Genomic DNA, 23,004 nt, shown 5'->3' with positions numbered 1-23,004 from the left:
ATTTCTGGTTACAGACTGATCTGTAGTGAAGTGAGAACTCTAAACATAATTAGGATGTGTTAGCGAAGCCAACAATTGTGATACAGCGAAATGCTATTTCTGTGAACGGAAGTACAGGTATTACCGTAGCCACAATGCCGCGTGTCTAGCACTACGCTCTTATCTGAAAGTTTAATGTTCCGTTGACGTAATGTGCAGTGCGTAGCGACAACTTGTATACTGTCAGAAGGATGCATCTTAGTAATGTTGTAGTAATTTTGTGTCATTGACGGTTTGGTTAAGAGTTGGCGACTGTTACCAACGGGGTTTTGTAAGAGGGTATTAATCTTCTCTCGGCCTTACGTCCGATGCGTTGGCGCAGCCTCTCCTCAAAAAGTAGGCCGCGACTGCAGTGTGACGTCACATCCTGTGCTGATGTCAGTGGGAGTTTTCCGTTCTAGTCCAGCTTTAGCACTAAGACACTGTTGCTATGCTGCATATTTAGAACTACTGATTTTCGATAAGTTTACCAAAGTAAAACGCGTTACTTGCTTCATTTGATGAACATTAACATAAACGTTATATCGAAGCAAAAAATGCAAGCAAATGCCGGTTCTGTGATAAATGCGAAATTTTGAGACGAAACTGTGAGCGGATAATAACGCAACAGCAGTATCGCCATTAAGAGGAGTTGGAACGCCCTATCCCAACAATGTTAAATTTAGTGACTTGGCTTCCCTGTACTTTAGGAACCACTGTAGCCATTGACATACAACTTTTACAGCACATTAAACTGTATATTCGGAGTCTACTGAACTACAGTAATTGCATTTCAGCCACTGCTTCCGGAAATACAATTTTTTAACTACACGCTTAAAATTTGTGTACTTTTTGTATGTCATCCTAAATAATTTTAATTATACATAAAATTATGTTCTTCTAGTTCAGTAGACTCAGGATATGTATGTTATTACTCCCTGAAAATTTGAATACTCTACTCGCAGTTGTTTGAGATTTAGGGAAAATGCAACAGAAAATGTAAATTTTCAGGAAGGCTACTAAAGTTTCAAAAGACTGTAACTCACTTTAAATACGCTTAATTTTTTTAAATTTTTAATCACTCAGAAGCACTCTGCACCGTAACCTACTGTATTTCATCCTCTTGATCTTTTTTCCAATTTTTTTCTTATTTCTGGACTCCTTAGTGGTCAGCTGTGCTGCATATCCTGCTTTATCCATGGGAACCTTGTCCATCCGTTGAAGTTCTCTGATGCAGTTTGCTCCAGGATTAATTCCCATAACCTGTAGCTCTTCACCGTACCAATGTTATCATTAAAAGCAATAATAGCATCACTGCCCCCCCTCCCCCCCCCCCCCCACACACACACTTTAGTGTCTTCATTCCAACAAAAGCATTTTTTTCGTAAGCGAATCCATATAAGGTTATTGAACAACTCATTGGGATTTTGAGTCTGACCATGCAGACACTTCCTCAGTAATTCACGATTTGCCAGGTCTCTGAAAATAGGCTTTATGATACTCATGACTGCTGTGGGGATGGAATGTTTATGGCTGTATGAACTGTTTGAGTACTGGGCATTGCAGTGATTGTATCATGAATCAGGTCCTGGAGGGCAAAGGTGATATACTGGTTTTTCATCAGTAGACGAGGGTAGCCCATACTGCCTGCTTCAGTTTCAACAAATCCTCAGTATTATTTCTAATTGCCACCCCATAATACTGCTGTAGTTCGTCAGTCATTTTGTCTGTCAGCCTGCCTCATATGGCTTTACCATCAGAAAGTTTCTTGCCTCTCAAACTTTGTTTCAACTTTCTCAACCTGGTGCCCTTCCTCTTTTGGACATGACCAACACATTCCAGTTTTGTGATAACCTTCTCACCATAAGGCTCAGTGGCACGTAAAAATTTTAACATTGTCAACCAGTGTAGATTATATTTTAAAAAAAGTAAACTACTTCCCATGTGATTTTGTAAGTGATTTTTTATATAATCATTTTATTCGGAAAATTCCAAATTTTGAGATAAAAATCAGAAAATGTGAAAAAAATGTTTTCCATTCTAACTCCCCTTAATTGCATAATCGATGTCACAATATGTGGGGCAATCTTAAGGTAGGGGGTTATAGGTGGTTTCTTACCTGTCTTCATACGTGATTGTAGGAAAAAAGTTCTCATATGGAAACCTCAAATTCCCACAGTTGTCGTCAGTTAGCGTGCATACTGTCGAAGTAAATGATGCCCTTCTTTATTATAAGGTAATCGCGGGAAACATCATGTTTCTGCACTCTTCACATTATTTGCAGGTTTAAAACATAACATTATAGACGCCATGTTGGTCACGTTTTCTAACAGTTTTATTTTAGTAGTGTATTTTTTTCTTTCTTGTTGGAATAGGTGATACATGTTTAATTGTGAAGTATGTTAATTCATAACTGTATATCAGTCTCAACGTAGACTGCCATAAGATACGCCTAGATTTCTTTACTCTAATTTCCCGTACGTATGTCATATCGATTCCAGCTGTACAAAATTTTCGTTAAACGTTTGTATATGTGGTAATTGTAACTCGCGCCATATCATTTTAGCGATGCACTAAATCCAGTATTTAAAACTGTCTGATTGACTTATGATTTTCTTTTATATGTAATTTGCTGTTGGAATCCTCCTAGCCGCAAGACTTCCAATCCCTGCAGTTATCGTCAATTAGCTTGCATAATGTCGAAGTAAATGGTGTGATATTCGTGTATTTTATTTATAAGAACGTAACTGCGCAACACGCCTTTTTACGCAGTGTTCATACAAGTTTATAAAAATGTAATTGTAAATATGTATTAAAAAATAAAATATAACGTTATAGTCGCCATGCTGGTTACCTTGATGCAGGGACATCGTCACGAGATCAGTTTCAGAAGAGTATGACTATGAAGTGAGTGTAGTGTATGTTTCTAATATCCAGCTGGGATTTTCTCCAGTATAAAATTAAATCGTCAGCTGCACAATTGGAATATTTAATTAGTTTCAACAGATTAATCTGTCATCTTCAGAAGTTTAATACCGGCTTATAATACGGATAAGCAGACGTCCATACTAAAATTCCACCGCAAAATAGACAGTTGTTGATCCGGATCCCGCTCCAGCTACTGCTACTGGGTGCTGACGAGTCCTCTCCTTTTGGCTCGGTCCTCCCACCACTTTTCTTCCTCCACTTGCTGCTAGGTCACGCCTCTCCTTTCCACAGATATTCTCACTCCCGCTTTCCACCGTGTTCTTGGGCGCGCTCTAGGTCTTTTTCCACCCATCTTTAGTTCTTCCACAATTTTGAGAAGTCTCTGCCCAGGCATCCTCTTAACATGGCTGTACCATCCTAATCTCTTTTTTTTTTCGATTTCTTCTCTCATACTTTCTTGTTTAAAGTCCTTTCTAAAATCTACATTCCTTACTCTGCTCTTTCATGGTTTTTCCCTTAACTGTTCTGAGAAATTTCATTCCCCCTGCTTTCAGTTCCTTTCTGTCATTGTCCGTGTGTCTCCTCCATAGCTGACAATAGGGAAGTAATAACTCTTATACAAAAGGAGTTTTGCTTTTTCTGAAACTTCCTTATTGCAAATCAGGTGTTTTATTGTTTGGTAGAAATTGCCTCCCTTCTGTAACCTCCAAATAAATTCGTTGGTTATCCATCCATCACTATATATTTCGTTCCCTAAATAAGTAAAACTGTCTACCACTTTGAGGGGTCTCCATTCAAAGTAATATTCCTGTTGATCCCGTTGTCTCTTCCATATACCATTACTTCACTCTTATCTTTATTTTTAATCCATACCTCTTCATTATTTCCTTCCACACATCAAGTTGTAACTGTACATCTACCTCTTTATTGCCCCACATTACCATGTTACTGTCAAAAATCAGCTGCTTGCCTTTTTCTTCTATATCTTTAATCACCCTATTCATTCCCTCCATCACAAAATTAAGAAGTACAGAAGATAGAATACTTCCTTGCTTAAGTCCTTGTCTTATTTTGAAGTATTCAGAGTTCCAATATGGTGTTCTAATTCTACAATTGTGTTCTCTGTACATTCTTTATTGCATTAATGTAGCCATCTTCTATTCCTATCTTCATTTCTTCCCAGAGTCTTTCCCTGTTAACTGAGTCATATGCCTTTTCTATGTCTATAAACACCGTTATCACCCATTTGTTATACTCCCAACTTTTTCCATCAGTTGACGGACAGAAAATATCAGGTCGATCGTGCTTCTTCCTTTCCTAAACACATGCTGTTCTTCACTCAGCTCCTTTTCTATCTTTTCACTTATTCGATTTAGTAAAATTCTTTCAAAAATCTTGGCTATATGACTCATCTCTGTAGTTTTTACAAAGTCTTCTCCAGTCGTCAGGTATTGTACTGTTTCTCCACACACTTGATACTACTCTATGCAGCCACTGCATTCCCACTGGACCTGCTGCTCTTATCATGTCCACTGATACTTCATCAGGTCCTGGGGCTTTCCCCCCATTCATCTTCTTCACAGCTATTTCCATTTCTTCCTGTGTAATTTGTCCTAATCCTGCTTCCCAACTTCTCAATTTCTCCATTACTTGTTGTTCCCTTGTGCACCTGCTCCTCAGTGTTTAAGAGTTTCGTAAAATGTTCTATCCAGAGATCTTTTATATTCCCTGGATCTTCAATCACAGTGCCATCGTCTGTTTCCATCTTTACTGGTACTTAAGAAGCCTTCCTTTTATTTTTCATCATTTTATAGAACATTTTCTTATTCCTCTCCCCATCTTCAAGTTTTTTTTTTTTTTTTGTAAATTCTTGCCCATGCCTTTTTCTTTGTTTCCACTATTTCTTTGCACTTATTCTTTTCGTCTATATATTTTATGGTCCTCATCATTTTTAGTTTGCCACCGCTTTCTCCATGCTCTATTTTTTTTTTCTTCTAACTGCTTCGATTGTATCATCCCACCAACTTGTCTTAGTTGTTCCTTTCCAGATGTTCTACCTCATACTTTTTGGCCTGCTTCGACTAAAGTATCTTGGAATAAACTCCATTCCTTTTCTACATTGCAGAAAACCTCTTCTGGGAATTGTGTGATTAATTCTCTATACTTATCAGCATTTTCACTCTCCTTCAGTTTCCAATCCTGCATCCTCACCATTTTCTTCTGTTTTCTATTTCACACTCTGATTCATTTTCCATTGTCCCATCAGTAATCTATGGTCTCCATCTGCATTCACAGTTGGAATTACCTCCATATTTGTTACTCTCTCTCTCTCCCCCCATATCCTATCTACTAGAATATAATCAATTTTGATGTTTCACGACAAATGGCTCTACGTAAACTTTCTGCAAGTCTGCGTCTATTACAGATTGTTCATTCATTCTGATATTTATGTGATAAGTGCGACTGATTGGCGCGACAAAATTCGAACTGATTGGCGCGACAAAATTCGAATACGTGTTACAAAATTACTTTTTTTCTGCGGCAGCTTTATGCGGCCAATATTAGGGTGCGACTAAGTTAGACAGTGGTACGGCCTTGCAGAAGCCAACACGTCCGTTAGCTGATGGACGATACTAATTGCACACGGCTTGTGGAGTGAACGTATATTTTTATTTACTGTAGTGTCTTTCATTCAACAGGTTATTTTCGCGCACTCGTGTAAAAGTACCATTTCATTCCACACGCGAGGTTGGTTTAAAATAGCAGTATTGTGCCAAGGGACGTTAAGCGACAACCTGTCTAATTTAGGAGTTATATCGCTACCGAGTAAATACATGTAGTTTTCTATCGAAGATTATGTATCCCTGTGTGAATTTCATACACACATCGGGCAAGGTACGTGTGGAATATTGCGATATAATCATACTTTTTTCCGTACTGACAAGTTTCCCACTAACAAATGACGAAACATTCATGATTACACGAGTTGAAACCTATGTTTATTCTCAGGTCCGAAACTTAACATTTTGAGGCGGTAAAATTTTCTCCTTTTTCAATTTGTGTAGGTAATTGTAAGGGCTGTGAAACATTGAAAAATCGGTACAGATATACAACATGTAGTATGTGTAAGTCTGTTATTTTACAGTGATTATAAAATAACATTCTCTGTGTCCACCCTTCGCCATACAGCACACATCTTACCGGTAGACCAATTCTGCCCATATCCGGCTCAGTATATCAGGAGTGGCGATAAGAAAATTCTGCGGTGCGATATTGCAAGTCTTAGAGGTTCTGTAGCAGAAGTGTAACTTAGCGCTATGCTTCATGTAACCTCACATGTAGAAATAGCAAGGCGTCAAGTCCGGTGGCCGTACATGGGGACAGGTCTCTAATCATACAGCATGAGGAGGACACTGCAGTAAGCCAGTGAAATGCGAAGATCCAGATACAGACAAGTTTTGATAAATTTCTGTTGGTTGTATACATTAGCAGCACACATCCCACACTGATGCGGCTACTGCAGGGATAGCGGCGGTACGACACACATCAAAAAACGTTTTGCATCCCCCCGGTTCCAAGTATTCCGGAACCTGTGCAGAAAATTGGCATAGAGATTAACATAAACATAGTTTCTGCCCTTTCTGTTGCCCATGAAAACCACACAGCGAGACCTTCAGAGGTGATGGTCCTGATTGCTGTACACACCGGTACATCTAATGCCCAATTGCATGTCCTCTTGCATTGATGCATGCCTGTATTTGTCGTGGCATACTATCCACAAGTTCATCAAGGCACTGTTGGTCCATATGCCAGAGTGGTTAGTTGGTCACGTTGTCCATAAACAGCCCTTTTCAATCTATACCAGACATGTTCGATAGGGTTTATGTCTGGAGAACATGCTGGCCACTCTAGTCGAGCGATGTCGTTATCCTGAAGCAAGCCATTCACAAGATGTGCACCGGGGGGGGGGGGGGGGGGGGGGGTCGCAAATTGTCCATGAAGACGAATGCCTCGCCAATATGCTGCCGATATGGTTGCACTATCGGTCGGAGGATGGCATTCACGTATCGTACAGCCGTTACGGCGCCTTCCATGACCACCAGAGGCGTACGTCAGCCCCACATAATGCCACCCCAAAACAGCAGGGAACCTCCACCTTGCTGCAATCGATGAACGATGTGTCTAAGGCGTTCAGCCTGACGAGGTTGCCTCCAAACACGATTGTCTGGTTGAAGGCGTATGCGACTCTCATCGGTGAAGAGAACGTGATGCCAGTCCTGAGCGGTCCATTCAACATGTTAGGCCCATCTGTACTGCGCTGCATGGTATCGTTGTTGCAAAGATAGACCTCGCCACGGACGTCGGGAGTGAAGTTGCGCATCATGCAGCCTAATGCACACAGTTTGAGTCGTAACACAACGTCCTGTGGCTGCACAAAAAGAGTTATTAAACATGGTGGCGTTGCTATCAGGATGCCTCCGAGCTATAATCCGTAGGTAGCGGTCATCCGCTGCAGTAGGAGCCCTTGGGCAGCGTGAGCGAGACATGTCATCAACCGTTACCACCTCCTCGATGTCCGAACAACATTGCTTCGGTTCACTCAGAGACGCCTGGACACTTCCTTGTTGAGAGCCCTTCCTGGTACAAAGTAACGATGCGGACGTGATCGAACCGTGGTATTGACCGTCTAGGCATGGTTTAACTAGAGACAAAACAAGCTATGTACCTTCTTCCTGGTGTAATGACTGGAACTGATCGGTTGTCGGACCCTTTCCGTCTAATATATCTTGCTCATGCATGTTTGGTTATATCTGTGGGCGGGTTTAGTGACATCTCTTGAACAGTCAAAGGGACTGCGTCTGTGATACAATATCCACAGTCATCGTCTATCTTCAGGAGTTCTGGGAACCAGGGTGTTGCAAAACTTTTGATGTGTGTAAAAAATAATACAACAGCGAAGTGTGTTGCAATGTATGTTAAAGCTATGAGATCTTTCAATGCTATTTCTGGCAAGGGTTTTGAAAGAACTGTCAAGAGTTAATTACGGAGAAGTTATTTCAGATGTAATGTCACATCCTTCTGCTATAAGTAGACGAGCGAAAAAATAGGCTGATGCTGTTTAAAAGGATAATATTACAGAAGTTATTACTAAAATGTATGTTGCCACTGTTAATATGTGGACTGATTGTCAAATTAGGTGAATTATTTGACGCTACGGCACATTGCATAAAAAATGGAAATGTCGTGTGGCTAGGGCCTCCCGTCGGGTAGACCGTTCGCCTGGTGCAAGTCTTTCGCTTTGACGCCACTTCGGCGACCTGCGCGTCGATGGGGATGAAATGATGATGATTAGGACAACACAACACCCAGTCCCTGAGCGGAGAAAATCTCCGACCCAGCCGGGAATCGAACCCGGGCCCTTAGGTTTGACAGTCTGTCACGCTGACCACTCAGCTACCGGGGCGGACACATTGCATAAAGACGGATCGGTGTCTTGTGAATGTTTTATTTACATCTGATTTCCCGGACCTTAAAATGACGGAAGTAAATATAGGTTGTCCATAATCAAAGTTCCGGCTTGAAAACGCTGTAGAAAGAGAACCACTGCTTAGAATGACGTCAAACCTGAGCAGCATATTCTTGACGCAGGGGGAAACTTCATGGAAGAAAGAAAAAAAGAAATCAATACATCGCGATTGCGCAAGTTCGGCAGTCAACAGTTGTGGCACTGTTAGGTCACCACATTCACCACGGCAAGGTTTACCATATTGGACGGTAAAAATGTTTTCAGTTTCCTGCGGCTAAAAACAGCATAAAAAAATGACATCGGTTCTTAATTGTCCTGGGTCCAAAGACTGCGTAAAAAACAAAATGACGTCGATCTCTAATTGTCGTGAGACTGGCGCAAAATTTATTTAATATACTGTCCACCGTTTCTGCCACAAGTTAAAATCGAAAAGTAGCATGTTCCACAACAGATCAGACTGTGCCGAGTGCCACGTTCAGAATGCGTTGAGCAATGCGAGTTGAAGATGTGCGCGGAAAAACGGGCTAACCCTCAACTGTAAAAGCTTAGACCTAAGTGTTGCCGTCTGTTGCTGACAGATAGAACTCCACTGAGGTCTAAAGAAAAATTCAATATGTTAGCTAAATTTGATATGTAGCAACATATTATGTAATATGCACCAAATGCAAAAAAAAAGCTATCCTTATTTTTCATTGCAAACTTTTCGAATTTCGCGCCGTAACGTACTTCTACGTGTTGCTCATTGCATGTACAGTTGTTACACATACCATCCAATAGGCCACACAACATCGCTAAGAAGTACATTATTGTATATGCTGTACCAATTCTTATACTATCCACATCTATACTCGGCATGGCAGAGGGTATGTCCCACTCTACCAGTTATTGGGGTTTCTTCCTGTTCCATTCACGAATGTGTCTCGTGAAGAATGGTTGTTTGAATGCCTCTGTGCATGCAGAAATTATTCGAATCTTATTCTCACAATCTCTATGTGAGCGACATATAGGGGATTGTAGTATATCCCTAGATGGATCATATAAAGCTGGTTGTTGAAACCTTTAACAGACTCTCGGAATAGTTCACATCTGTCTTGGAGAGTGTGCCAGTTCATTTCCTTCAGTGTGTCTGTGACTCTCTCCTACGGTTTAAACAAACCTGTGGCCATTCGTGCTGCCCTTCCCTGTTATCCTATCTTGTACGGGTCGCACACACTTGAGCAATATTCTAGAACAGGTTCCACGAACGATTTGAAAGAAATCTCTTTTGTTGGCTAATTGCACTTCCCCAGTATTCTACCAATAAACTGAAGTCTACCACCTGTTTTACACATGGTTAAACCTTTGTGATCATTCCATTTCACTTGTATGAGTTAGCCGACCCCAACAGTGACTCACTGATATAGTAGTCATAGGATACTAGGTTTTTTTTCTTTTTGTGTAGTGTACAATTTTACATTTCTGAACATTAAGAGGAAGTTGCCATTTCCTCATAAATATATCAATAAGTATGACCATTAACGAAATGATGAGCGCATCATAATTAACCTGACATATAAAGCTACAAGTGAAGCAAAAATGAACTTTTTCTATCGCATAGTTTTTTGTAAAATCGTTTGAGAAAGACCACAGGGCTTGTGCCTCGCTTCTGTCATCGCCGACCGGCCGAAAGGTGGAGGACAGGACAGTGTTGGCCTCCCCTTGCGAATGTGCAAATGAACTCGTCTTGCGCTTCGGACGAAAATGTGGTCACTGCGCAAGTGCGCATCGTTCACCGTAGCCTGCCGTATATGCTGGAAGACAGGTCTCAGTCGCGAGTTGCCCGCGGAAAGCAGAGGTTTTGATTTCGAGTCTCTATCCGACACACAGTTTTAATCTGCCATAAAGTTTTGTATCAGCATACACCCCGCGTCATAGTGAAAATTTCATTCAGATCGTATATTTTTTCTGTTATGGTACTGAAATGTGAAATTATTCTCCAAATAGTATATGAAGTGACTGTGATGTAAGTGTTCATGACAACGAGACTCTTGTGTTACAAAGAAAGAATGGAACAGTGATAGAGAAGAGGGGAGGCAGAGATGGATTTGGTGAAGAGTCAGCGGATACCGGTCGTGGTATCTTTTTATTGCATAACTGGAGTCCAGACAACAGACATGCAGTCGAGTACGTAGGCTAGCGGATGCCCCCCGCCCCGTGCAGCTGGCGGTTCGTAACCGCTCGATCTATAGCGATGCAGCTTGCAGCATTCTATTGGCTACTTTGCGCCATGTCAGCAGCTGCAACAAGGCGTATCCAGCGAAGTGGCAACGCCTCTTTCAGGTAATCTCTTACATAATTTCGAGATGTGGAGGGGCGCCATTTTGTTAAAAGATTAACTCCCTGCCATCCTTTTCAAGTTGCGGCATGAGCCACATTGCAGCATGTCAAGGTAGGTGATCTCATCTACATACCATCTCAGGAAAGTAATTTATATCTACGTCCCATGCCAGGAAAGGAGCAGTTAACTGTCTTGTTAGATGAGACACAGTAAAACGTTAACTGCCATGGAATTTCAAATGTGTTCCACTGTTGCATGCGGAGTCCCGTCCCCCCATATGCTTTAAGCTGGTAATTATTACACTATCAAATATCGTTGTCAAAGAAATTTGATGGTGTAATAGGCAACTTTGTCAAATCTCGTCTGTCGTCAAATAAACTTGGCCAAATCTAGGGCCTCGCTGTAAATTTGATCAAAGAAGTAGCTTGTCTTCTGTTCACTGCAATGTGACCCATTACCACGTGGAGCGGTAGTGTCGCTGCAGCGTTCTGTCATCTGTAGTGTTTTTATAAACATTGTGTGTTCCGAAAACTACAAAATTGATAGCGATGTATCAAGCTGATGAGGCACTTTAAACGTGAGGCACCCTGAATACAAAAATAGATTAAGAAGATTGGAGACCTGACCTAACATAACCTAACTCTCTCGGGTGTAGCAAGGAATCTGAGTGTTACAGTGAGCATGTCTTCTGCAGATACAACAGTTCTTAAGTGATTACTGTACTTTGTGACATGAGGACACACTTCACTTAGCACATACTGAAATGTATGCTCATCCATTCTTAAGTAACTGATATACGACTAGACGTCCTCCACTATAAGCTCACGTAATAAGTTCTGTTGAATGCTTTTATCGTGTCGTCTACGGCTTCACCCAGTTAAGTTTCCTTTTTATCCCCACGCTTCTCTTCCGCATGTGCACACAGCGCAATAGTAGTACATGCAACTGCTGCGGTTAATAACAAGTTGTTGTCAGCAATCTTTAACTTTGACGAAAAATATGACAGCAAATACTCCTTTTTAGCGCCACGTCAAAGGTCATTCTGAAATATATTTGATCAAATCTTTGACAAAGAAATTTGATAGTGTAATACTGGCCATATTGTCGTCTGATCTTTGCCGAAAGAAAAGAGGTTTTTTTCATTGGCACATAAAAATCATTTCTTTCGAGTAGGGCCTACTATATAATTTGTTGCGCTATGTTTAGCCCTTCACCTAGACCGTATTTTAGAGTTCTGTACCCCAATCGGTACAAACTGAACCTTTAAAGATCGCTTTGTTGTCCGTCCGTTTATCTTTCTGGCTTTTCAAAGCTCTTTGTCACGTATTTTGATACTCGTAAACTCACTCATTAAAACGTACAGGATACCTCTGTTGAAGTAGAATCATGAGATTGGGCAAGAAGCAAGGTTTCAGAGTACAGGTAAAAGAAAAAAATGAAAATTTGTAATTAGGCCTACATCAAATGAAAAAAATTCTTTCGTCATTTGTTATGCGACTACAAACTCGAAATTAAAACCTCGATGTCTTGGAATCCCTGGGATCTGTATTTTACCGGTATCAATGTCGGTAACAGGAAAAAATCGTCGAGGTTATCGATTGCCGGCATGGACGGACTGTCCCTATGCGTAATTAGGTTTGGACGGAACTCGCAGTGCGCAAGTCCTACTCGCAGCCGGTATTTTTTTTTTTTTTTCTTCCATGTTTCGTGGACTGTATAATTCCCCTGTATAGTGGTAGTATCTATCCTAGATTTGGAAAAAGTCGTTTCTGATAGCTGCGTGATATTGTTTAGATATGAAGTGCTTGCTACCAAACGGATTGCATTCTCTTCCAATTCCGTGTATACGGTAACCCAAGGAAAAGAGAGGAAATTCATTGAAGAAAACGTTTGTGTGCATTTAAAATACATGCACACATTGAGCTGTATATATGATTTTAAATGTTATTGCTCTTTTGACAGAGTATTAGAATAAGTGTGGAGCGGAACTTCAGTTGTACTGTTAAAAGTTTTACAGTAAGACAGTAACGACACACAACGCGATGGACGAGCAAGGCTAGGATAACCTTGGGTGCTGCCATATCCCATTCTCATGCTTTTCGTGGTGGTTTGTGAAATCTCATTACGGCTGGAATGGGATCGTTGTGAAGTTTTTATTATTATTGTTAATACCTTTAAAATCACCTCCCTCGTGGGCGAAGGTGGGCGCCTTAATTAAAATCCTTTTAATCTTCCATGATGACGTCATGTACTCAGCTGTGATTGGTTGTTGAGGCATATCGAGCGCACACATGAAGCTAGCGTAGCCATATTGGATTTTAACATATGTGAAGGATCATACGTTTTTCGTGCTTACGCTTGCGTGCGCTGAAAATATGCGTTTTCATGCCATTGCGAATTGGAGACTTATACTAAATCAAACGTTTTATTTTTAAAAAGTTAAAAGTAATTTTAGATGGCAGTAGAGCAGTGCACTCATTATAGCTCGTCTTGAAAAGGTAAAACATTACTGTTACTGTGAGGGTATTTAAACTAATGTCTTTTAGACGTTTGCTGTGATGTTCATATGTGCTGCTCTTCAAGCCAAGTAGGAAAATTGTGAAACAGATTTTTTTAATATTTTTCAAAATCCCTGTGTAACGTTTTTTGTTTGGAAATGTATTTTGGGATTTACAATTTCATTTAGCGGCAACATAATACCATGCCCGCTGCAGGAAAAAGATGTAGTTGATAAGCATGCCTTCTTATTATTCGTGCACCAGTGTGGTAGGACTAAAGTGCATTTACGGTGTCGGCAGACTTTCGTATCCGAATTATTCACTAAAGAAGTTTCATCGTGAACAAAAGCACTCTCTGAATTGCATTTTATCAGTCAGTATAATAGTCAACGCGTGAGAAGTTCGCTGCACTTGCTTGGAAATGGTTTGATAAACTATAAGATCATCTCAGTTGTATAAAAATCATCATGCGAGCGACTTTGAGCACTTCTTAAGCAATAAACGAATACTGGTAATTTTCGAATCATTTGATCTTTTTCTTGGTGTGACACTCTGTGATCATAAGACTGAACAACAGACGTGCATTCAGTATAATGTTCCTGCTAAATTGTAGTACATGTTGTTTTCTCTGACTCCGTTATACAGTGTGCTGTTCCGTATGTTAGCTGTAGATAGGTCTGGATAGTGTTATTAGCTATCTCAAATATTAAGTGTTCCATTGCTTTACCTTTTTTTTTAATTTCACATCTGCATAGAGATGCACACTGTAAGGCAACACATGGCGAATGACAGACTGCAGGACATAGGCCTGTAGTAATAGTGGTGTACATGTAATCCTGATTTTCTAAATGTGCACTGCAGTGTTTTGAAGATAATTTCAACTGTGGTAAGTTACCTATAACAAATCCAGAGGCTGAGGTTGGGTTCGAACTGACAATTCCACTTTCAATTCATCATGTTCACCTCACATCATTTGTTGCGCAGTTATCAACTACAGCACACAATGCAAGAGACAGGTACAATGTAAATGCACCTTTGCTCGTTTGCTAATGCACACACACACACACACACACACACACACACACACACACACACACACACACACACACACACACATTTAATGTGGGCTATAGGAGTGCTAGTCATTCCTTTCCTCTGGCCAGTATGTCGATTTACACAAGTTCTGAAATTGCTGTTCATCTGACTTAATACTCTTTTCCTCGGCAGGAAATTCTGGTAACAAGATTTGTGATTTGGAGCAACTGTGACTGCCTGTGCTAGTCATTTGTTCTGCACATATGTATTTTAGGCATTAATGTAGTGTGGACTTACTTCTGTAGTCTCTCACATGTATTTGAAAAGTCTTGGGTTCCAAATTGGAGAGAGATTCATTGGAGAAAATTGTTACCAGTTGTTACTGCACTGTCTATGACATAGTAGATTAAGGAGTGCAGTGTGAGTAATGTGTACCAATGGTGCTCTAGTGTTTTAAGTAAAGAGGGGTTTTGTGGTTGTCACTCAAGAGTGAATGTGGTCTATCCTTTCAGTAACCAGCACACGGTGATCAGACTGTAGGACTAACTAGTTCCGGCCCTTTCAGTCTAGTTCTTCCACACACATCTGCTACTAAAGTAGTATTTGGAAGTAGGAAAGTATAGTGTGAGGTAAGGTGCAAGGGGGGGGGGGGGGTGCGCACGCACGCGACTTATTTGTCAGGTATTTTCTGTTCATACTCACACTTGCTTTTGTGACACTTTTAGACTGATATGGCGTAGTGCTGTTAGCTTATATAACTAGCAGACAGTGTTTCACAACTTTCAGCATTACCAAGCAGCCTGAGAGAATTATCATAAAACCTGAAAGCCTATATTTTTCGGTTGTTGCTCACTCACTCTACCGTAGGGCTAACACAAGGCATCTTAACAGATAGTTTTCAGTGTCAGAGTTTTCCATATTTGTCACTTCGCTGGGTATTTCATAATCATCATCTTTGGTTGGAAAATTGTAGCAAATTACATTCTTTGTGTGAGTTTAGTGAGATTTGCAAAAGATAAAGCAGCAGGAATACAAGTGATAAACAGTCTACACCATCTTTGAGGGGGGGGGGGGGGAGGTTTATAAAACAAAGCTCTGTGTACTGGGCCAATTTGAACCAATCAAATGCCACGTCATCAGCTGCTGATGGTGTCATTTGGATGCAGTTCGGAGGGACGCGGGATAAGCACACCTCTCCCAGCTGCTGTCAGCTTTCCTGACCTCTTAGCAGCTACTGCTGAGTCGAGTAGCTCCTCAGTTGGCCTCACGAGTCCAAGTGCACCTCATTCCTGTTCTCCCACTGAGGAAAAATCCCCGGCAGCACTGGGAATCGAACTGGGTCCTCTGCGTAGCAGCCCGACATGTGAGCTCTGAGTAGAGGAGGCAGCCACCTTCGGGCTGCTGCTGCTTGCAAAAGATGAAGTGCTTTTTTTTCTTTTTGTAGTTGTCCCTCCAGCTAAATAATGCTGCTGGCATCAGAATCTCAACAAGACCAGCAGCGAAAGCCTTAGTCATGACAAAATCTTAATATTTTCTCATTCCTAAAATTTTCTTATGATGATTTTGTGGTTTCAAAACTAATCTAGACAATTTGACGTGAAATTTTCGTTCACAGAGACAGGTATACTCTTTTAATATGCATTACCCATCCATTAAAATATCTACATTATCAATTAGAAGAGTTATAAAAGGCCATCAAGTCTTCATTTTTAGAGTGCCATATGTTCACTCTGCATACCACTATGTTGCTACTGCAGTCCATCAGTCACAGAGGTATTTTATTTGAGCTGTAGTGTCAGTATAAGGCTACATTACCTAGTCAGCTCTTGGTATGTGCACTTCGTACAACCATTTAAAAGGTATTATCGTCTCGCATTTTCTGTCATTCTGTACCATTTGCACCGCATTACCTACGATAAATATCTTGCAAGTGTATTACTCGTATGCTTACTTTGTCATAAATTTCTCTGATTGTTATTCCTTTTTCACTGCAAGCTCAGTTAATGAACAGCCGCGAGTGTAATAGTTATTTTGCAGCAATGTAAAAAAAAATTGTTTTTCCAATTCATTGCCTAATAAGTGTGTTAAATATTTTTAACAGCTAAATATGCACTCAAAATCCTACAACCTGGTGAATGTGACATTTTCATTGTTTGCAGTCGGTGTTCACAGACCACTCACTGTTTGGCTTTGCCGATACATCTGCCGTTATCACCAACAAGTTCCTGGAGTTGTCATTGGCAGCCTGTGATCACTGCATATGTGTCTCCCACACTGGGTAAGCCTTGACTGCTGCATGTTTAATAGTTAGATGTTCCGAAGGCAACAGGTGCTCAAAGTTTAGTGTAGTTAGGCCAGAGTATTTTTTTTCCTTTTCCCCCATACGTTAAATTTTTTTACACACACTATATAACCATCTCACACATTCATATGTGACTTGTCTTGTCAGAGTTCATCATCGTTTCTTGTTGTTAAAGTGAATGACAGGAGAAAAAAAATAACACAAAACCCTTACCCGTAATACAGTGTTGAAATCTGACTTTCTAAATGCCTTGGAAAATGCAGGATGGAATGTAACAATATTGCGAAAAGGATAATTGCTACTCACCGTATAGTGGAGATGCTGAATCGCAGATAGGCACAGCAAGATGACTGTTACACAGTAAGCTTTCGACTAATGAGGCCTTTGTCAAAGATCAACAACACGCGTGCGCACGCAAACGCAACTCTCTCTCTCTCTCTCTCTCTCTCTCTCTCTCTCTCTCTCTCTCTCTCTCACACACACACACACACACACACACACACACACACACGACCACAGTGTCTGGCAGCTGAAGCCAGACAGCAGTGCATGTGCAGGGATGAGGTGAGAAGACGAGGTAGGGCTAGGGCAGCTAGGTGCAGTCGGGAGGTTAGATGGAGAGTCGAGGGGGGGGGAGGGGAGGGGGGGTAGCAGAAAACGAGAGAAGTAAAAAGAGTGCGTGCGTTCGAGGACTAGAGGGCTGTGTAGTGCTGGAATGGAAACAGGAAAGGGTTTGGATGGGCTAAGGACAATGGCTAAGAAAGGTTGAGGCCAGGAGGGTTATGGGGACATAGGATATATTGCAAGTAGTGTTCCCACTTGCAGTGTTCAGAAAAGCTCCTGTTGGGGAAGTATCCACATGGCACTGGCTGTGAAGCAGTCATTGAAATGAAGAATGTTGTGTTGGGCAGGGTGTTCAGCAACAGGATGGTCCAATTGTTTCTTGCCACAGTTTGTCGGTGGCCAGTCATGCGGACAGACAGCTTGTCGCTTGTCAAGCCCACGTAGAATGCAGCACAGTGGTTGCAGCTTAGCTTGTAGATCATATGACTGGTTTCACAGGTAGCCCTGCCTTTGATGGGATAGGTGATGTTTGTAACCAGACTGGAATAGCCACTGGTGGGAGGAGGTATGTTGTTCCCCACCCTTACTCTCTCTGCTCACCCCAGCCTCTTCCTTACCCCCACCCGGTTGCCTCTCCCATCGTGCTCTGCTGTTCGTAGGCTAGTTTGGCTTTAGCTGCCAGAGTGTGTGGGTGCGCAATTTTTCACAAAGGCCTTGTTGGCCGAAAGCTTATTGTGAGACATTCTTCTCATTGTGCCTATCTGCGACTTAACATCTCCGCTATATGGTGACTAGCGACTGTTCTTTCCATAATATTGTTTTTAAAAAGCCTTCAAATATCTGCAAGTATGTTTTTATATTTATGGAAAACATATTACATTCAAAACATTGGATCATAATTGCATTTTTTGTTCTGAATAAAATTTGCTATTGTGCTATAAGTTCTGAAATCTAGTAGTAATCATTACAGGGCACTGCTCTTTTCAACAAGGATATTTGTTGTACCACTTTTTAAAAAACTTGGATCCATTGCCGCACAACACTTTCACTCGTAACATTTGGACTGTCTACAGTACACAATTGATGGTGAATATCTGCTGCTGAAATGTTTTGCACTGAAAGAAATCTTATCACACTACGCATTTTGTGGAATTTTTTACTGCAGCATTTGTGTTTTGAGGTTATAAAAATTAAACGGTGGAACAACGGCAGCACCCCGTGTACAAATACTAGCATGATAGTTACTTTCTGAACTGCCCTCGTAATTATGACTGAAATTTTATAACCGTCCCATAATTAATGACCATCTCCAATTGATAGTTTTTATAGACATGGTCTACAGGATTGGGGGAGGAGAGGGGGTGTCAAAATTAACATGCTGCTGTGATTTAACTTAACTTCCCCTTGTTCTTGATTGTGGACAGTTTATATCTGCTTGCTCTGGGTCCTTGATCAATTAAGAGTCGGAGGGAGGTGGAGGGGAGTTAAAACTCAAATTTAAAAACAGACAAATGATTAACAGTTAGATATCTTTTGATAATAGTCACATCCATGAGCTGAGAGCATCTACGGTTTAGCAATATAGAGAAATAAACTGTATGTTGGCAGCCCTTAACACGAGGCTAATAGTATCTGCACAAAAAATACGAAGTTGTGTAAACTGGATCGACGGTAGTACTGTGCTCGGGAGAGAGTGCGCGAATTCATTCTGTCGTGTTAGTAGTAAGTTTGTGGAGCCTTTGAAATCACAGATAACAAGGCACGTGGTCATAGTGATTTCTTACCACGCTGTCAGAGCTGACGGTGTTCAACCGAAGTGTGGTGCAGTAGTGCACACCAAATAAAAATGGTGACACCTCTACACTATGCTTAAAGTAATTGGCAGGCAAAATGTGAGAAGCTGTGATGCGGTTCATGCCGACAGCAAAGTGCGATCATGTTAGTGTTGTCTCGTGGAGGCTTTTGGTTAGGATTCGAGCAAATGGTAAGGGGTGTGGGTATCTGAGTTCGGAGTTTTTATAGTTTAGTGTCATTCCACCTCAATGAGTTTCTGACCTGAAAAATAGCATCATTGCCCACCAAGAGGAGCTGCAGAGGCTGGAAAGTACTTGCTGTGGCCTAGGGAAATTGCCACATCTTTTACTGACAGAGGTTTTACATTCTGCCCAAGTTCCATGCATCAGGAAAGGTCATTACTGTTAGTAGTAGTAAGAAGAAGAAATTTCAAACATTCATTTTTTGATAATGGCCATCATTTTGAACAAGTTATCAGCTTTTCTCTATATGGCAACAACCAAAATCTGATTGATTTTGGTTCCTCAGTATTTTGGGGGATGGGAATGTTTATAACAGTATTCTTTCTCTTGAAATTTTAATAAAGGAGTTAGTTGCCATCTGAAATTTAAGGACACACAAAATAAAATTAACAATTACTCTGAAATTATTTCACTTGTGGATTGGTCATTAAGAAAGGTTCTGGAATCTGTAATTAGATGTAGTGTTTCTGTTAGAAGCCTTATATGGGGGTGCACATGTAAGTATCCCAGTATGTGACAAATTTATCACCATAATGTGCAATCCCTGCGTAATAAGATCGATGAAATTAACGTTATATTAACACATGAACTTAATGATATCTCAGTGTTATGCATTTCTGAGCACTGGCTTAACCCAGAATTAATCCAGAATACGAAAATAAACAAATTTGTCTTGGCTGCTTACTACTGCAGGAAAAACAGCAAACAGGGTGGGGTAGCTATTTACACAAAGGAAAATGTAGATTTTATTACACTACCTGACTTAACTAGGGCAAATGTCGAAAAGGATTATGAAATTGCAGCTATAAAAATTACTCAGTTCAACCTGGTTATTGCTACAGTTTACCGATCACCGTCCGGGAATTTTGAACTTTTCTTAAACAAATTGGAGTCATTGCTAAATAAAGTAAACAAAATAGATTGTGAATTGATAATCTGTGGTGACTTCAATATTGACTTCCTCACGAATAGTGGAAATAGGGAGACCATTTTGAACCTTGCAACGTCCTACAATTTAAAGGCTGAAGTAAAAGCAGCTACCCGAGTATCAGAAACTTGTCAAACAGCTCTTGATCAGTTTCTAGTAAAGAAGAGTTTACATAACACCTCACTAAAAATTTTCAATCCAGGTTTTAGTGATCATCTTGCTCAAATATTAAGCATAAAAGTACAAGGCAGTATTATTAACAACATGTCTCTTAGAACAGCATATCGAAGCTATAATCAGCATAATGTGAACTACTTCAACAACTTATTACAGAAAGAAAAATGGCTAGGAGTGTACAAAATGAACGATGTAAATGAAAAATTCGACACTTTCATTGATACATTAACCCATTTCTTTGAACTTGCATTCCCACTGAAAACATTAACCATACAGGGAAACTCTAGAACAAACAGCTGGATCACAAAGGGAATAAGGGTTTCATGCCAGAAGAAAAGACTACTTCATGAAATATGTAACTCAAAAAATTCCTCACCTGAAGTACGCGCATACTATAAAAAATACTCCAAAATATTAAGAAAAGTAATAAAAGCAGCAAAAACAATGCATAATGATGAAATCATTTATAATTCAGCTAATAAATCAAAGGCTATGTGGAGTGTTATAAAAAAAGAATGTGGAGAATACAGACAACCTTGGAAAAATATAACACTATCACATAAAAATAAAAAAGTAACAAACCCCTTAGAAGTAGCTAACACATTTAACAACTTTTTCACAGGTGTTGCTGAAAATATGTTACAATCAAACTTTAAGAGCATCCAGGCAAATGAATATAAAATAAGTACATGCAGAGGATCAATGTACATCAGTTCTGTTTCACAAGATGAAGTAGCTAAAGCAATAAAAGGACTAAAAAATTCCAAATCGGCAGGTATTGATGGTATACCTGCAACAATGTTAAAGAAGAGCGCATCAAACCTAATTGAAGTACTCACACATTTATGCGACTGCTCACTTCAGGCCGGCACTTTCCCTGATGTGTTAAAAACATCAAAAGTTATTCCTGCATATAAAAAAGGGGATAAAGACAATGTAAATAACTACAGACCCATCACAATTTCCTCCTGCATCTCTAAAGTACTGGAAAAAGTTATGTATGAGAAACTTATGAAATTTATAAATAAAAACAGCATCCTATGTAATGAACAACATGGATTCAGAAATAAGAGGTCAACGACAACTGCTGTCTATGAGTGCATCAATTCCATCCTAAACCTGATGGACAAAAAACAGGAAACAATAGGAGTCTTTATTGACTTGTCAAAAGCTTTTGACATGGTGGACCATAAAATTCTGCTATCAAAGCTAGAAAGATATGGTATTCGAGGTCTGTCCAACAAGTGGATCAGTTCCTTCCTGACAAATCGTATGCAGGCAGTGTGCGTCAAGCACACAAATATTGAACTAAAAACTGTATCTAATCACTTATCTGACTATAAACAAATAAAATGTGGTGTACCCCAAGGATCCGTATTGGGACCCCTTCTGTTTCTTCTGTACATAAATGATCTAAGCTTAAATATTGATGCACACAAATCAATCATATTTGCAGATGACACCACGATTCTATTAAAAGGAGACGACGATGAGCAGTTACAGCAGGCAGTAAACACGGTCACGAAACAACTTAGCAGCTGGGCACAGAGTAACCAGCTTGTAATAAACAGTAAGAAAACCGTTGCTCTAAAATTCCACAATGTTCCTAACAAGGACATGTTTATCCCATCAGTCTCTATCAATGACGAACCAGTTGGTAACAGTACTGAAACCAAATTCTTAGGACTTTGGCTGCAGAGTAACATCAGATGGAATAAGCATATTGAATGTCTCAATACAGAACTGAGCAAAACATGTTATCTTCTTTGTTCATTAAAATCATGCTGTAGTGAGAAAACAGTAATGAGTGCATATCATGCGTACTTTCATTCTCGTCTTAGATATGGGGTCACCTTCTGGGGAAACTCTAAAATAGCTAATAGCACATTTAAACTACAAAAAAGGGCCATTAGAATCTTGTTTGGGTGCAAGCCTAGAGACTCTTGTAAACCCCTGTTTAAGAAATCTGGTATTCCCCCATTACCGTGTGTATACATTATGGAAACCCTTTTGTTCTTTAAATTAAATGTAATAGGCAAGGACCAGAGGCTACAAAAAAACTGTGATATACATGAGCACTTTACCAGACAAAACAGGAACTTACATATGACTCAAATCAGCACAGCACTGTGCCAAAAAGGTACTTTTCACATGGGAGTTAAGCTTTATAACAAACTTCCTGAAAACATAAAAGCTATCACTGAGGTCAATACATTTGGAAAATCTCTAAAGTCATATTTACAGCATCACTGCTTTTATTCCATTGATGAATATTTAAATTTATGAAATGTGTTATATAAATACTTGTGTGTAAAGTATATTATTGTAAGCTTAAATATGTATGCCTTGAAATTGCTTTCAGGCTGTATATTTATAACTTGACTTGTCCAATGTCTTATGCATAAGCTGCTATGTAGACAACAGGACCAATAAAATACAATCTACAATCTACATAATGAAAATGCAGTTGAGGTGCATGGCACATACATCTCCAGGAATGTATGCTACACATAATAAGGAAGTTGTTTGAAGAGACTCTGTGTAATAAGAAAAGACAGATGTGTGTAATGGGAGCTTTATAGCTGGCATTAAAAAATGTGCCGGAGAAATGGCCAGGATATTTATTGCTAAATTCTGCAAACATGGAAAACCTTGAGCTGGTTATCCTCAGTAT

General features: G+C 40.1%; 1 protein-coding gene across 1 annotated transcript in view; it reads left to right on the top strand.

Annotated features, from left to right (window-relative positions):
- The window catches only part of LOC124553620 (phosphatidylinositol N-acetylglucosaminyltransferase subunit A), a 139,885-nt gene that overhangs the window by 86,604 nt on the left and 30,277 nt on the right, over positions 1 to 23,004 (top strand). Inside the window, exon 4 of the mRNA XM_047127475.1 lies at positions 16,483 to 16,601. Within this exon, the coding sequence (XP_046983431.1) occupies positions 16,483 to 16,601 (119 nt within the window). The remainder of the gene's footprint in view (positions 1 to 16,482; positions 16,602 to 23,004) is intronic.

This window comes from Schistocerca americana, chromosome 11 (assembly GCF_021461395.2).
Source record: "Schistocerca americana isolate TAMUIC-IGC-003095 chromosome 11, iqSchAmer2.1, whole genome shotgun sequence".
NCBI classification, from domain to species: domain Eukaryota; kingdom Metazoa; phylum Arthropoda; class Insecta; order Orthoptera; family Acrididae; genus Schistocerca; species Schistocerca americana.
The sequence above is the reverse complement of the archived record's forward strand: the minus strand, read 5'-3'. Positions and strand labels throughout refer to the sequence as shown.